The sequence below is a fragment of the Mchenga conophoros genome, linkage group LG10, assembly GCF_057382185.1.
Source record: "Mchenga conophoros isolate Kocher_MC1m ecotype Shallow Benthic linkage group LG10, M_conophoros_male_GT1.1, whole genome shotgun sequence".
Classification (NCBI taxonomy): domain Eukaryota; kingdom Metazoa; phylum Chordata; class Actinopteri; order Cichliformes; family Cichlidae; genus Mchenga; species Mchenga conophoros.
The window spans coordinates 17,855,907-17,870,399 of record NC_140535.1 but is presented as its reverse complement, the minus strand read 5'-3'; the positions used below and the strand labels follow the sequence as shown (position 1 = coordinate 17,870,399).

General features: G+C 40.7%; 1 protein-coding gene across 2 annotated transcripts; it reads right to left on the bottom strand.

Annotated features, from left to right (window-relative positions):
* Window positions 1-10,182: 10,182 nt before the first annotated feature.
* On the bottom strand, window positions 10,183-11,937 carry LOC146565683 (uncharacterized). Of its 2 annotated transcripts, none has more exons than XM_085289009.1 (4): window positions 11,803-11,937; window positions 11,186-11,274; window positions 10,750-11,076; window positions 10,183-10,642 (listed from the first exon to the last, which is right to left on the bottom strand). In XM_085289009.1, exons 2-4 carry the CDS (start codon window positions 11,220-11,222, stop codon window positions 10,545-10,547), a joined length of 462 nt encoding a protein of 153 aa, XP_085145135.1. In that variant the 5' UTR covers window positions 11,223-11,274; window positions 11,803-11,937; the 3' UTR covers window positions 10,183-10,544. The 2 variants fall into 2 exon arrangements, with proteins under 2 accessions (XP_085145135.1, XP_085145136.1); XM_085289010.1 differs by having other exon boundaries at window positions 11,186-11,242; window positions 11,803-11,921.
* Window positions 11,938-14,493: the final 2,556 nt, after the last annotated feature.

Below are 14,493 nucleotides of genomic sequence, written 5' to 3'. Positions count from 1 at the left end.
GAGCCAGGACCAACCGCTCCAGGGTCTTCATCAGGTGGGATGTCAGAGCCACCGGCCTGTAGCTGTTGAGGTCCTTGGGGTGTGAAGTCTTTGGCACTGGTACAACACAGGAGGTTTTCCAGAGCTGTGGGACTCTTCCCAACCTCAGGCTCAGGTTGAAGAGGTGCTCCATCACCCCACACAGTTGGTCCGCGCAGGACCTGACGACCCTCGAGCTGATGCCATCGGGACCCGCTGCCTTCTTGCCATTAATCCTCCTCAGTTCCCTCCTAACCTGGGTGGTTGAGAGAGACAGGCTGGAGCCTTGTGTTGAGTGTGTATTGGATGCTGCAGTTGGGGGTGGGGGGGAGTGAGCAGGGTGAATAGAGGAGGTGTGAAGTGTCTGAGGTGGAACAGCAGCAGTGGGGGTGGGTGAGTCTGCAGCCGATGTTGCAGACTGCCTCATGGCTGAATCAAATCTGTTGAAGAAATGATTCAGTTCATTTGCCCACCTCACATCCCTCCCAGGCAGTATCGAACAATACACAATTTTTAATTTATTTTATCAACTTTCCTTCTGACGATGCTGTCTGTGTTGAGCGCTCAGTGGATCTGCGCTCGACAGTGCAGCCTAGGCGGAGTAGTCGAACGCAGATTCACTGAGCGCAGGGCAAGCTAGCGAGACAGAAGTTAAACTCTCCTTGCAACATGGCAAATTGAACCTTCCCCACCCTAATTCAGAATCAGAATCAGAATCAGAAAGGGTTTTATTGCCAAATGTTGAGCGGGTTTACAACATTAGGAAATTGCTGCGGTGCTTCAGTGCAGACATATTGTTATAAATTAAGCTTAAATAGACATGAAAATAAAAATGGGAATAAGAATTAAAAGTGCTAAGTAGATAGATAGATATATACATGATATATACATGAGTGCAGGTGGTGATCAGTGCCAAACATGGAATGATGCAGTGAACACAGCGTAGGGTCATGTATTAGTGGTGGGAACAGTCATACGGTTATTGTTCATGTGTTCAACAGCAGAGGAGAAGAAACTGTACTTTTGAGTTAAAATATATATATATATAATTTTAATAAATGACAAATTAAAAAGGCATGAACATTTTTTTTGTATCGAAAAAATATCGAACCGTGACACCAAAGTATCAAACCGAACTGTGAATTTTGTGTATCGTTGCACCCCTACTATACTCCATACTGGTACCCAGGTTGTTGCACTGTATTTATTTGTATTACTTTATTACTTGTTATTCTGTTTTTTAAATCTGTTTTTTTTTTTAAATTCTGTTTCTTCATTATTCTGTTTCTTTTCGCTTTTCGCTCTCTGTACGTAATTTTCATTCCACCTCATGTAAACTTGTGATGCAAATGACAATAAAGCTTCCTTGGATCCTTGAATCAGCATTTGCGACTGACCTGTGATAATGTCTGAGCATCCAAGAAGTTGGCTAATTCAATTATCACTGGCAAACCAATGTGAGTAAACTGTAAACTAATCTGGCTAAACTAAATAGCAAACCTAACTTAAAAATGTATTTACTATATTCTATAAATTAATAAAGAAAAAACTTATACTGACTATTTGTTCTAGGAGAGAGTTTTATATAAACAAGCACATATTTGAGGACATTGCAACGTTATGACATTACAACAAAATGATTGGTCAGTACCAATGTTGATCCTGGATTAGCATTATTATACGGATGCAACACCAACACAAGGACATCAGATACACTGTCACTCATCATGAAAAACAGCATGCCAGAGTCATGCCATGGCCTCAACATAAAAGACAATACCTCTTACAAATACCTCTGTCATGAGAGTGATAAACACACAGTGCAACATTATAGATTACAGATTAAGTTACTAAACTGCTGATCTTTTGTCTTGATGCATGCTCAGTCATCCAGGTAATGAAATCCCAAAAAATGGATTCTGTTCATTTGGATGTAACATTTTGAGTGGGAGAAACACTTCGTAACTCATCCAAGTGACTTCTTCAGTCTCAACTGTCTGCAGGTTTCCTCAATCTCAAAAACCGTGCCTTTGCAGAATTACTAAAACTAGCACCACTGGCAAACAGTGGGTTGTGAGGTAGTTTCTTGATCATTAACCATTTATGACTGTCACTGCTCAGTGACAGAAATACTTATGAGCCCCTGAAACAAGCCCAAGAAGTGGTAACAGGAAGAGGGTGATAGATTGTCTGAAGCAGTTAGAACAACTGCTTCAGCCATTGTTATACACAGACACAAATTTTCAGAGGCTTAGAAGTAATTGAACAAATTAGCATTGTTTTAAATATAAGAAAAGTCAATGACTGAAGTCTCTCTCTGTCTTCATATTTCTCAGTAACTTCAGTAAACACATGTTCTGTTGGGCTGAGATCAGGTGAATGGCTTAGCTAGTGAAAAATATCTCATTTCTTTACCTCAAGAAACTCTTGGGTTGCTTTTACAGTAAGCTTTGGGTCATTATCCATTTGCACTGTGAGCCACCATTTGATCAATTTTACAGCATTTGGCTGAATATGAGCGCAGAGTATTGCGCTGTACAATTCACAGTTCATCCTGCTACTTCTATCAGCAGTCACATCATTAAAAAACACTAGTGAACCGGTTCCACTGGCAGCCATATATTCTCATGCCATAACACTGACTCCACCATGTCTGACAGATGAAGTGGTGTGCTTTGTCACCTCGCAGTTTCAGACATGCAGATTTTCAGTAAGGTCAACAAGTTGTTGGACAATGACAGACCTTTTAAAATTTCCCCTCTCTGCACGATATATAATTAAAAAACAAAGCAAACAAAAAAAAAACAACCGAGATGTGATTGAAGTCCATACCACAGGCTATACCCAGGGACAGTCTATATTGTGTACCTTTAGGACCAATTGTCCTAAAACTCGGTCACCTATAACACCTTAAAGTTTCTGGCTTTGATCCTCAACCCGTTGGTAGGCAACTCTAAACATTACATCCAGAACAGTTAGTTTCGGTCATTGTGCAAGGGTACTGTTTATTCATGTTACAGCAACTCATGAGTGAATGAACATGGTGCAATAAAAGTACTTTTAAAAGTAAATTTTTCCAAACTCTTACATGTACTTAAATTTACTGGAGTAGGGTTAGGGGTTGCCACTTCAGCATGCAGTGAAATTCTATACTCTTGCTAATAACCTACTAATTTTATTCAGGCGTGTTGCAACAGGGACACATGGAAAAGTTTCCGGACACCGGTCCTCGAGGACTGGAGTTTGAGACCCCTGCTCTAGTCTAACCTCCCTGGTACCTGTCCTAGCCTGTGTAACACAGACTTCCTCCCACCCGTAGGGTTGCAGCAATATCTAATGCGTGCATCACCTTTTGCCCTTAAATGGTGTCAAATTTGTAAGGAAAATGTGAGTTGAGCACCAGAGTTGAGTATGTGGGTTGCGGCCATGAAAAATTTGCCAATAACAAACAGTTTATTTTGCTATTGACACTTGTTGGGTGTCATTTATAGAATTCTGAAAAAACAAGCCACATCCACAATTTAAGATTTTATTCTTTTAACAAATAGGGGCGTCAATAACATGTGGAAGAACAATACGCAGCCACAACAGCCTGGTATCTCAGCCTCATGCTGGTCACCAGGTTGGCCACACACTGCAACTCAGCCAGTGTGTGACCAAGTGCTGTGTTGGTCACTCTGTTAAATGGGGTTGTGTCCTTGTTTTATTTTGTTACATTTTTGGAAGAACCAAACTGCAGGTTCAGAGAGTGTTTCATTTTGCAACAACAGTATGTCATTGATATCTATGATCAACTACTTATTCCAAGACAAAACCAAGTTCCCAAAGGATGTACTAAAATATATTCTGTAGATACCATCCAAGATGTTGGGTCTAAATACCCCCTTTACGAAGTTCTACCAGAGTACTGCACTCAAGCTTGTATCTTTTTCCGACTTCTACAAGTTCATTTTTTTTGTGATTAATATTTTATTGTGCTTTTAGAACACTACAGTCCACTGCAGAGACAGGTTACATCACATAAAAAAAAACATCAGCATAGCAGCAGAACAGTAGAGAATACAAAACCAAAATGAGGGGGGACAAACAAAGCAAGAGAAACAAAAAAACAACAACAAACAAACCAAAAAAAACAAAAACAAAAACAACAACAAAAAAGAAACAAAAACAGCCAGCCTTTGACTATGTGGGTCTCACTGCATGCCACACTCTGACATCCCTGAGAGTGCTTTGTCAGAATTCCAATGTCTGTCCCACTCTAAGTTCTAGTCTGATCCTTTTATTCTGGACAGATATGGATCCCACTTCAGATGGAAACTCTCCACTTTGTTCAGAAGCCTGTATGAGAGTTGTTCTAGTGCAGCGAGTCTCCCTAGTTGAATATGCCATACAGAGACAGGTGGGGTGGAAGGGGCCTTCCACTGGGAGATAATGAGTTTACGCCCCAGCATCAATGCAGTCTGTACCCACTCAGCAGCTTTAGGCGGAGCATATTTAAGGAGTGATGGGTCCCCCAAAACAAATATAGTCTTGGTGAAAAAGGAATATCCCATCGTATGGTTGATTTGATAAAGTCATGTATCTCAGTCCAAAAGATTTGGGTTTTAGGAAAGGGCCAAATCATATGGGTCAATGTGCCCACCCCAGTCTAACATCTCCAGCATTCAGGGGACTGCATGAGGTTTGTCCTATACAGTCTATGTGGCGACCAGTAAATTCAGTGTAGTAATATGAATTGGATTAGTCTCGTTCTAAGTTCCCTGGACACCTTTTTACTATTCTGCAAAATTGTAGTCCATTCCTGATCTGTAAAAACCACATCAAGGTCAGATTCCCAAGCTAACCGGAGGGTGGGTAGCCCTTTACTCGTGCCCTTAACAAGCACTGAGTAATATTTAGAGACTTCACGACCTCCCCCAAAGATTTATTTTGATGTAGTTGAGATATTCAATAGTTGGAGGTGGTGTGGAGGAGGAACCAAAGGTTTTCAGCAATAAGTGCCGGAGCTGCAGGTACCTCCAAAACTGACTCTGTGGCAACTGAAACTGTTCTTTAAGGTCGTTGAAGGACTTGAGAGTTCTCCCCTGATTAGAGATGAGTATTGATAAGATTTTCACGATTCCGATTCCATTTTCGATTCTGTTTAACGATTCGATTCTTTATTCTTTTTAAAAAAAGAGAACACTAAGGTCGCTTAGCTTAGAACTTTGTTTTATATCTTCTCTTTGAACAAGATAGAAATTTAGGAGTAACATGGCCTTACAAACCCAACAGTGAGATCTTAAGAGATCCACAGCCTACGGCTCTTCAATGGGTCACAGGGTCCCCAGGAAAAAAAATTGTAAATGTAAAATAATATAATAAATATAAAGTGTAACATAAATTATTCTGTAGCAATTACACAAGAATATCCAGTAATGTCCCTGCCTACAATTAATCACATTCACTTACCGAAAATCGGGGCCATATGCTGTGGCAAATGGGTGCAAGCCTTTGACCACAAACTTAGTCACTGCTAATATGCTAATATGCACTGTTAGTTGATTATTTACCTGCCGCATTAACGGGAGAGGATGGGCAAACATTACCGCTGCTTCTGGGTTGAGATTCACGAGTCCGGAGCGGAATTAAAAACACGACATTCATTTAAGGTTATCACGTGTTTTGTGAGCAAATGCTTTTGCATATTCGTAGTGTTTCCTCCCTTAAATGAAATATCTACTTTTCAAGTATTGCAAGTCGCCCTGTTGTCATCCGTTCTCGTAAAGTATAAACAAACTTTTGAGCGTTTGAGCCGCTTAGGCGCCGTGTTTCCTGCCAGGTAAATGAAGCTCCGCAACATGGTGACGTCATTCGGGGCGACTGGAATCGATAAGGGAATCGTTTGCAAAAATGGCAAACAATTCCAAGGAATTGAAACAGTGGAAACCGGTTCTCAACAAGAGCCGGTTTTCGATACCCATCCCTACCCCTGATACAGGTCTCCGAGAACAAGTATCCCTCTCTGGACCCACAGTCTCCAGAAAAATGGAATACAAGTTCATTTTTAGATAAAATTAAAATTTAACCTCAAGGCCCAAACACAGTCATTTTAACCTGTTTTCCTACCATCAAAATATTTATAAATACATTACACAGCACATTTCGACACCCAGACTGTTGAATGCTTTTATTTTCAAACTTTTCAATCCAGGAAAGCCAAATGGAAAATACAAAGTATAGATTTTATTTGAACAACAGAGTCTGCGTCTAACTAATCAAAAGGTTTTTAACCCATGAAGCAGTTCAGCAAACATGTAACGCAGCAAAAATACACTAAAGGTAGAAAAGTGTTTTAAATAATTAATTAATGACGGAAGACTCACTCTAGTTTACCTGAGTTAATTTATTTAAATTCAGCAAGAAAGGGAAAAAAATTCACTGTGGTGTGAACATAAACCAAAAAGCCAACAAATGGTGTCCACAACCTGAAAAATGGCGCCATCTTGTGGCCTCTATCTGTCCCCGTAATTCCTTCAAAGCTTTGTGAACAAAACTGTCCCCGCTGACAGTTTTGTTCACCTGCAGAACGTTGAGCGGCTTCAGTCGATGACGTCACACGAGAGTCAGAACGCAAAACTAGCAAGGAAACCTATAACGTTCATCTCTGCATCATTATATTTGGATGTAATTGGTGGAGAAATATCAGTTAACACTTAGCAGCGTTCCTCACAGCATTCACTTGGCTTACTCTACATTTACATCGTGTTTTTAAAAAGCTTGCTAAAACGTTTTCAGACAATTTTAAACGACTTTCGACAGTCTGAAAGTTTTAAACCAGTCAGCTTAAAAGTTGGACAACTGTACCGACCAGTTTCCTTCAGACTGTTTTCATAAATCAAATGGAGACAGGAGACGGAGAGCATAACGACCCCATTCGAAGTAAGAGCGTGATTTCTCTTTTCAGTTTTCAGATGGATTATCTGACAGTTTGTTAGGGTTGCAATTGCAATTCGCCCGATGATCCGCTGGCTGCAAGTCGGTCTTTCACGTGGTGTCTTGACTGAAGAAAGCCTCGTTGTTTTGAGTCAAGTGATTCTTCAAGTGTCGCAAGATGAAATTGACGACAATCTTTCTAACAATGAAGAAGAGGCTGATATTCTTGCAGGAGGAATTGAAATTAATCCACCTCAGGAAGAAGAAGGACCCTGGGAAAATATCATAGCAGAGATCCCAGCAGAAGAAATTGAATTAAACCTGGCCCAGCAAGCAGTAGATCCGATAGTGGGAGAAATGAGATGGTTCTGGGAAGACGAAGGGTCTGATAGTGACAACGAAAGTGTCCCTGAAAATGACAATGATGACAGTGACCCTGATAACAGTGACAATGATGACAGTGACCCTGATAACAGTGACAATGAAGACTCAGACAGTGGACAGGCTGCCCCTGTGTTATTGCCCCCCAGCCCAGTACCGGGGGGTTCCAGGAGGAGACCAAGAGAAGAGGAGGACGATGAAGAGGAAGATGGGAGAGACAGAAAACATTTCAAATGCTGAATTTTGCTGCTGGACACTCAGCATTGCACCCCATCTTCCAATCCCATTGTCCGTCTTGTAACTCCTAAGAGACTGAATCTTGGCTGGCCTCCTCTGACCCACTGATTTAATTCCCTGCCACCAGGGACCTTTTTACCCGTGGCACAATATGATTGTGCATACAAATGGATTAGCTTTTCAATACTACCCAAGAACGAGGACGGCTCACACTGGAGCCGACACTGAACTCATCAGTGTCAATCAAACTCATCAGCAACCAGCTTCAGGTATGTTGCTTTGACTGATCATTATACCTTACAGTGATATCACCTATGATTGTAATAACTTGTTTCAGACTGATTCACTGTTTATTAGAATATAATATACATTCTGTTTCTTTCTCCAGAGGAGCTTGCATCTGATAAAAGCAGCAAGGACAAATCCAGGAAACAAATGGTTAGACGGAAAGAGTGAAAGGGTACACCGTGCACAAAGTTTTGAACCTCATTACAGCGCCAGTTTAAGATGGGGTTTTGGTCCACTGATCTGGTCTGGATTCTGCTGACTTCAATGAAGGGATAGATCCTTGCCATGAAATGCAGGAATGTATTCATAAAATATAGTTTGAGTTAGAGTTAATGGCACCAAATGTGATTTAATAGAATGAATGAAAAACTGATGTGTGTATTAAAAACATTGAATATTAAACTGCAAATCTGTCCTCAGTAGTTTTCCTCTGACACCGATGCATAAACTCTACCGGTCAACTCCGTCCCAGTGGTACCCCAGTGGAATATTGAACCGTTTTGGAGCTGGAGCTGGGCCTTTATATCGAGGTATATTGTGGGAGTAGAAGTGTGTTTCCCTAGATCAGGGGTGTCCAACTCCAGGCCTCAAGGACCGGCACTCGAGGCCTAGAGTTGCCTACACCATCCCTGAGCATCTAGAGCAGGGGTGTCAACACACTTGAGTCAGATGATTAGTTCATTCCCAGGCCTCTGGAGAACTTCAAGACATGTTGGAGAGGTAATTTAGCCATTTGAATCAGCTGTGTTGGATCAAGGACACATCTAAAACCTGCAGGACACCGGCACTCGAGGCCTGGAGTTGCCTATCCTGACATAAACCAAACAGCCAACAAATGGTATCCACTACCTCAGGGGTGCCCAATCCCGGTCCTCGAGAGCTACCATCCTGTAGCTTTTAGATGCATCCCTACCCCAACACAGCTGAATCAAATGGTTTGATTACCTCTTCAGCATGCCATCGTGTTTGGCAAAGGCCTGATAACAAGCCATTCATTTGATTCAGCTGTGTTGGAGTAGGGATGCATCTAAAAGCTGCAGGATAGTAGCTCTCGAGGACTGGGATTGGGCACCCCTGCACTACCTGAACAAACGCGCCATCTTGTGGCCTCTTTCTGTCACTATATCTCCTTCAAAGCTTTGAAGTCTGATTTAGGAAAAAGCCCAATTTTATCTGCTTTGCTTTGGTGTAGAAAGCAATGAAACATTTTCCAAAGTCATGCCCTTTAATTCAGAAAAGCGCATTACAAACATAAAGTTACTAAAAATGTGACTCAGAAAATTCACAAAAAATAGAAACAAACAAACAAAGCCCCAACATAACAATAACAGGATCGCCAAATGTATACTGCAGTTGAAGCACAGTACTGAACACCAATAAATAGTATCAATAAATAAATAGTAACAGCTTAGAATAACAGTGGCAAAACAGATCAAGCAGAAAGGTTCTGTTCTGTTTATTTTAAATCACTACAGTATGAAGCAGAGCTCACATTACCTGGAAGGGCGTTGCAGAAAAGTGGAGCATAAAATTCAAATGTAACTTCTGTATGTTTAGTCTTGACTCTTGGAGCAGAAAGTAAACCTTTTGCAAGTGATCTGAGAACAGTTCAGGGTAGCAGCTATTGTTAAGAGATTGGTGGTTGAAAGAGGAGTTAAAGAAGCCATGTATGTCCACTGTGAGCGACCATTTTTTAATAGAGGCGGTGGTTTACGACACCGTCTGCCATCTATAATCCAGTTTTGATATCCCTTCCCAGACGCCTTAACGCCCACTCACATCCTGGGCCATCTGACCTCAGGAAATCACATGATAGGGTGGGGCTAGGTTTCACAATGAGCTCACCCGAAACCTTGGCTGATTGTGACCTACACCCATTTTCACACCTTGGCTCATGTGATTAGGTAGAGGATCATTAGGGGGTCCATTGTCCCTCTCGGTGGGTTACTCCCACAGATCTTAAATCTGGGACTCTCCACCATTGGACCCTAGAACTGAAGAAGCTTCTCGGATGAGAGGTGAAACGTCTTCGAGGAACTTAAAGAAGTCCAGACGCTTTTCTTTCCAAGCTCCTTAGAGTAAAAAGACAAGCTTCTTATGAATCCTTAGCTTTTTCTTTTAGGAGTCTTTAAAGACACCACTTGAGGTTTTTTTCTCTTTTTAAATCATGCCAAGACATGACCCCTTTAAATCATTATTTAGTGTCAAGATGAAGGTAAGACTGATTTTATAATTAGAACCCCCCCCCCCCCCCCCCCCACACACACACACACACATGTTCCATTTTCTTCATCTCAAACTCTATCTCAGTCCAGTGAGCTCTGACTTCACAGTAAATTAGAATCAGGTTTTAAGTTGTATCTTTATTGAAAACACAGGAAACAAATGCAGCATCTTCCAAAGTAATATTTACAATAATATTAATATTTACCCAGAGTACAGTTGTGTTTATGCATACAAATAGCAAATCGCTAAATATTTATGTTGAACCATATCTGAGTCATCATTATTACCGGAAACATTCCAATATTGTTTCATTGCTTCTTGGAAGAAAAGATTAGACAGAGAGAGACGGTTACATCTGTGCAGCATGTTGTTCAGCGTTTTTTATGCAAGGGGTGTTTGTGGACGTAGACAAAAAGCAGAGATGGGTTAGATGTGTGTGCTCGTGCACTAGCCTGTATGTTTTCTGTAACATAGCTTTCTTAGCTGTGTGTATGATAGAAGAAAAGCAGCAGGTAGACCATCCATGACCAGGAGTTCTTCAGAAGCAGGCTTACAGCTGAGCAGCTGAGAATATTATCTGCCAAAGAAGAAAAGTGGGTTCACACAGACCTCTTAATATTTGTCTTCCCCTCATGCCCACTGCTTCAGATCCACCCATACATGCGCACTTGCCAGTACACTTACCCTTCTGAACAGTGATGTTTTCACCCTGCCCAGATATTTTGCACAGGAAGGTGGTGTTGTCTGAGAGTTTATCTCTGAAGTCGGACAGCGTCATTCTGTAGCCGACGGGCTCCAGCTCCTCCACTCTGCTTTTGTCTTTGAACAAGTTATTTGCTGATTCACCGGACACATTGGTGTTAATGGTCTCCTGCCTGGGTCCGATAGACCACGAGAACTGATAGGTGTTGATTTTATTAGGCTTGGGCTCGATCAGACAGTCTACTCTCAGTTCCTCATCATCTTCCACGCACACGGTCATACGCTTAGATTTTACTGGAATGAGCATCACTGGGACAAAAAACACAAAATTACATACTTTGTGAAGCAGTTTCAAACCTAAGCATTCAAGTGCTTTTTTCCCTCCTCGACAGTAATATTTCCTAAAAATGTTTCTCACCTCCCAACACTCCATATACAAATAGAGACTTAAGCATGTTGAAAAAGTCCCATCCACCTTTAAACAAAAAAAAAGAAGAAAGAGGAAACCTGAGGACAAAGAAAGAAAGAGCAACACATAAATTGTAAACAAGCTTGCAGTGACGCATCAAATTGTATTATGATCTCTGTGGGTTGGGCTCTCTGGGTACATATGAGGTCAGGTTGGGTGAGGTCATAACAATATTTCTAGTATGGATTTTGATTTAAAAAACAAAAACAAAACAAGGTTAAAATGCTCTGTCCTCTGCCTACATCCACAACTTGATCCACCTGTGGCAAAATCTAATGATGATGCAGAATAAAAAGAGGATGACACGGTTCTGGTTTTCCCTTGTTTGTTTAGCTAAACTGTTTCTCATGCCTTTCCAATTACATTGAAACACTTCATATTTATCATTATCACAAGCATTATCATTTTAATCTTAAAGGTTAAAGCCTGTTTATCTCTGCTCGCAGCTTTTGCCTCCTATCATAATCTGGGTATTTCCACAGTCTTGCTCATCTAGTACCATCCAGTGACCCAGTCCTCACATATAGTCCCTGAAGGTGCAGATGAACATCTTCTTGGGGTCTTACCTCCTGCCAAGGCTGAATGATGCAGCAGCTTCTTCCTGCGTGGTCTCGTCTGGCTGTGGAGCTGCAGGAGGTCACCTCAATGTGCTGCACCGCAAAGCCCGACAAGTCTGAGAAGAGATGGAGCAGCACAGAAATGTGGAGGGAGAGTGGGAGGGATGATGGTTGAAGAGAGAGCGCTGATTCGTCTTTCTCCTCTGCAGTGCCTGACGAAGGACATCAGTGGGCAGGCTGTCTATGCATGGAAAGGAAAAACTCAGTCATCATTTTTACCAGCACAGTGTGAGGACAGTGAGTCTCCTCCTCTGGTCATCTCACTTTTCTCGTACATTCTGAGTCCTCTCCTCCTAATTTGTCCTTCATTTTGTTATCTTGTACTCTCTGTCTGATTTACTCTTCTGCAACATTAATGACTTTCAACATGATGAATAATTCTTTTAATGCGTTTTATGTAACAAGAATATGACTATAACCTTACTGTACTGATCAGAGGTATGACACAAATTATTTTGCAGTATAGAGAGAACACACACACACACACACACACACACACACACACACACACAGAGAGGCTAGAAATTTCTAGCACCAGTTACAGTGACTCAGGGTCTCCATCCAGAGGCCAATTCAAGGAATTGCACAGACTGATGCAGATTTTATATAGTGCGCTTCTAACGTGACTGTGCTGGGTTTCCTGTATATGGACTGATATAGAGACTGATTTGTGAAGGGCCCTGCTGGGCACGCTATATTAAATTGCCACAAAGTAGCTACAAAGAAATGTAAAACAACTGATATTAGACACATAATGTCATACAAAACACTGGCAAAACACACAAAACAACAAAGAAAAGAGTAAAAATGATCCAAATGAAACAAAAAGTGATAAAAGTGGGACAAAAAATAGGTGCAAATGACCACAAAGCTACAAAGATTTGTTACAGATGCAGAATAACCGAAGTGAGACAAAAACTGTGATGCAAAATGAGCAGAGATGGAAAGCAATTAAAAGCAAGTAACAAAGTAACTACGAAGACATCAAACTAATATTAGAGTACAAAAATAAGTTTAAAGAGATGTAAAATGATCCCAAGGTTACACAAAACGTGAACAAATACACAATGTGAAACATAACTCTTTAAGTGTGGGTGTCCTCAGTCGTTTACATGTTGGTTCCCATGTTCATTTAATCATCTGTGTACATATCAAATATCAAAAGTACTGTGTAAAAATGACAATATGGAAACCATCTGCATCATCCACAGTCTGATATTCAGAGAGTAAAAACATAAGGAAACTTCTAATCAAACTTCTAATATGAACATTTTTTTTCGATACTTTTTTACTCTCTTCGCCTGTTTTCATGATCACATGGGATTGTGCAGTTCCCAGGCTGTAAGAACACATCTGGACAGGTTGCTTGTTGCTCAGATGATAACACTGGCAGATTATTAAAATTCATACTATAGCTATAGTCCACTTACAGCTGCATGAGCTGAAAGCATTGACCTCACAGGACAGTGCTCCCTCTTTCCCTTAAATTTTCAATTGCATTCTCAGTCTTGCTTCCTTATATGCTGTAATGTTGTAGATTCAATTTCGGGTGCCTTTCTGGAGCTGCCCTCTGCAGCAGTCACCCTGGACATACAGGCAAGGGTTTAATACTTCATTTTGTAATCATTTCACCGTGATGCAGACTCGTTCATACAATTAATGTTATCATTAAATAAAATTTGTTAAAATTAGTTTATGTCATTTTCTATAATGCAGGGATGGGTATTTCAGCATATTCACATATGACAGGAAACTATTGAGTCATTTAGTCTTTCACATTCTCGCCATGAATTACTAGGATTTAAAGCAGTTTATTTTTTGATCTTGTCTGATATAATGCTGTGCAAAACTCTTAAGCCACCCATCATTTATTTATTATTGCACAGTTTTAAAAAACTTCTTGAAGGACATTCAAAGCTTCTTTGGATATTTGGTTCCTTTTGTCTTCTTCTCTGTCAAGATGATCCCACAAACTCTAGGAGTACTTTTGTACATGGATAATTCCACCAATTTTGACATGATATCCAACACTACATCCAGACTCAAACAATGACAGAGTCTCCACTATGCTTTACAGATGGCTGCAGACATTCACTGTTGTACCTCCCTCCTGACCTCCTCAGTAACTGATGATGATTTAAACTGAGAGTTTCAAATTTGGATTAATCACTCAATAAGACCTGCTACCACTGATTTTCAGATAAGTCCTTGTGGAACTTAGCACACCTGTTTTTTCTCCCTGTTTCCCTTCTTTAAGAATGATTTCTTGACAGTTGCCTTAAGATCATTTCTGACGAGGCTTCAGTGAACAGAAAATGGATCTGCTTAAGGTCCAGATGCATCCAATTTGTAAGGACACGTTGCATGTTGAGATGTACCAAGTTTTTGGCTAATAGCTCGTCTAAACTTATTGATGTGAAAATACAATTTTGTGTCTGTTAAACTATGATATCTTGGCATTTTTTTGTAGACTTGACAAAAGAAATGAGAAACAAATGATGTGTTTTTGACAGACAGTTAGTAACAAAATGCATAAAGTTGGTTCTTTGCTAAGTTGCCTGTTATGTGTGGACACAACGCTGGTTCATCCCCTGAGTTAGGTGCTTTTGTATGGTTGAACGATTCATTGTACAGTACACG

Coding starts and splice junctions, on each gene's coding strand:
- LOC146565683 (XM_085289009.1), bottom strand. CDS start 11,222: ATGCTTAAGTCTCTATTTGTATATGGAGTGTTGGGAG. Junction 11,077..11,185: donor TGTATATGGAGTGTTGGGAG/GTGAGAAACATT, acceptor TTTTTGTCCCAG/TGATGCTCATTCCAGTAAAA. Junction 10,643..10,749: donor AAACATCACTGTTCAGAAGG/GTAAGTGTACTG, acceptor CTTCTTTGGCAG/ATAATATTCTCAGCTGCTCA.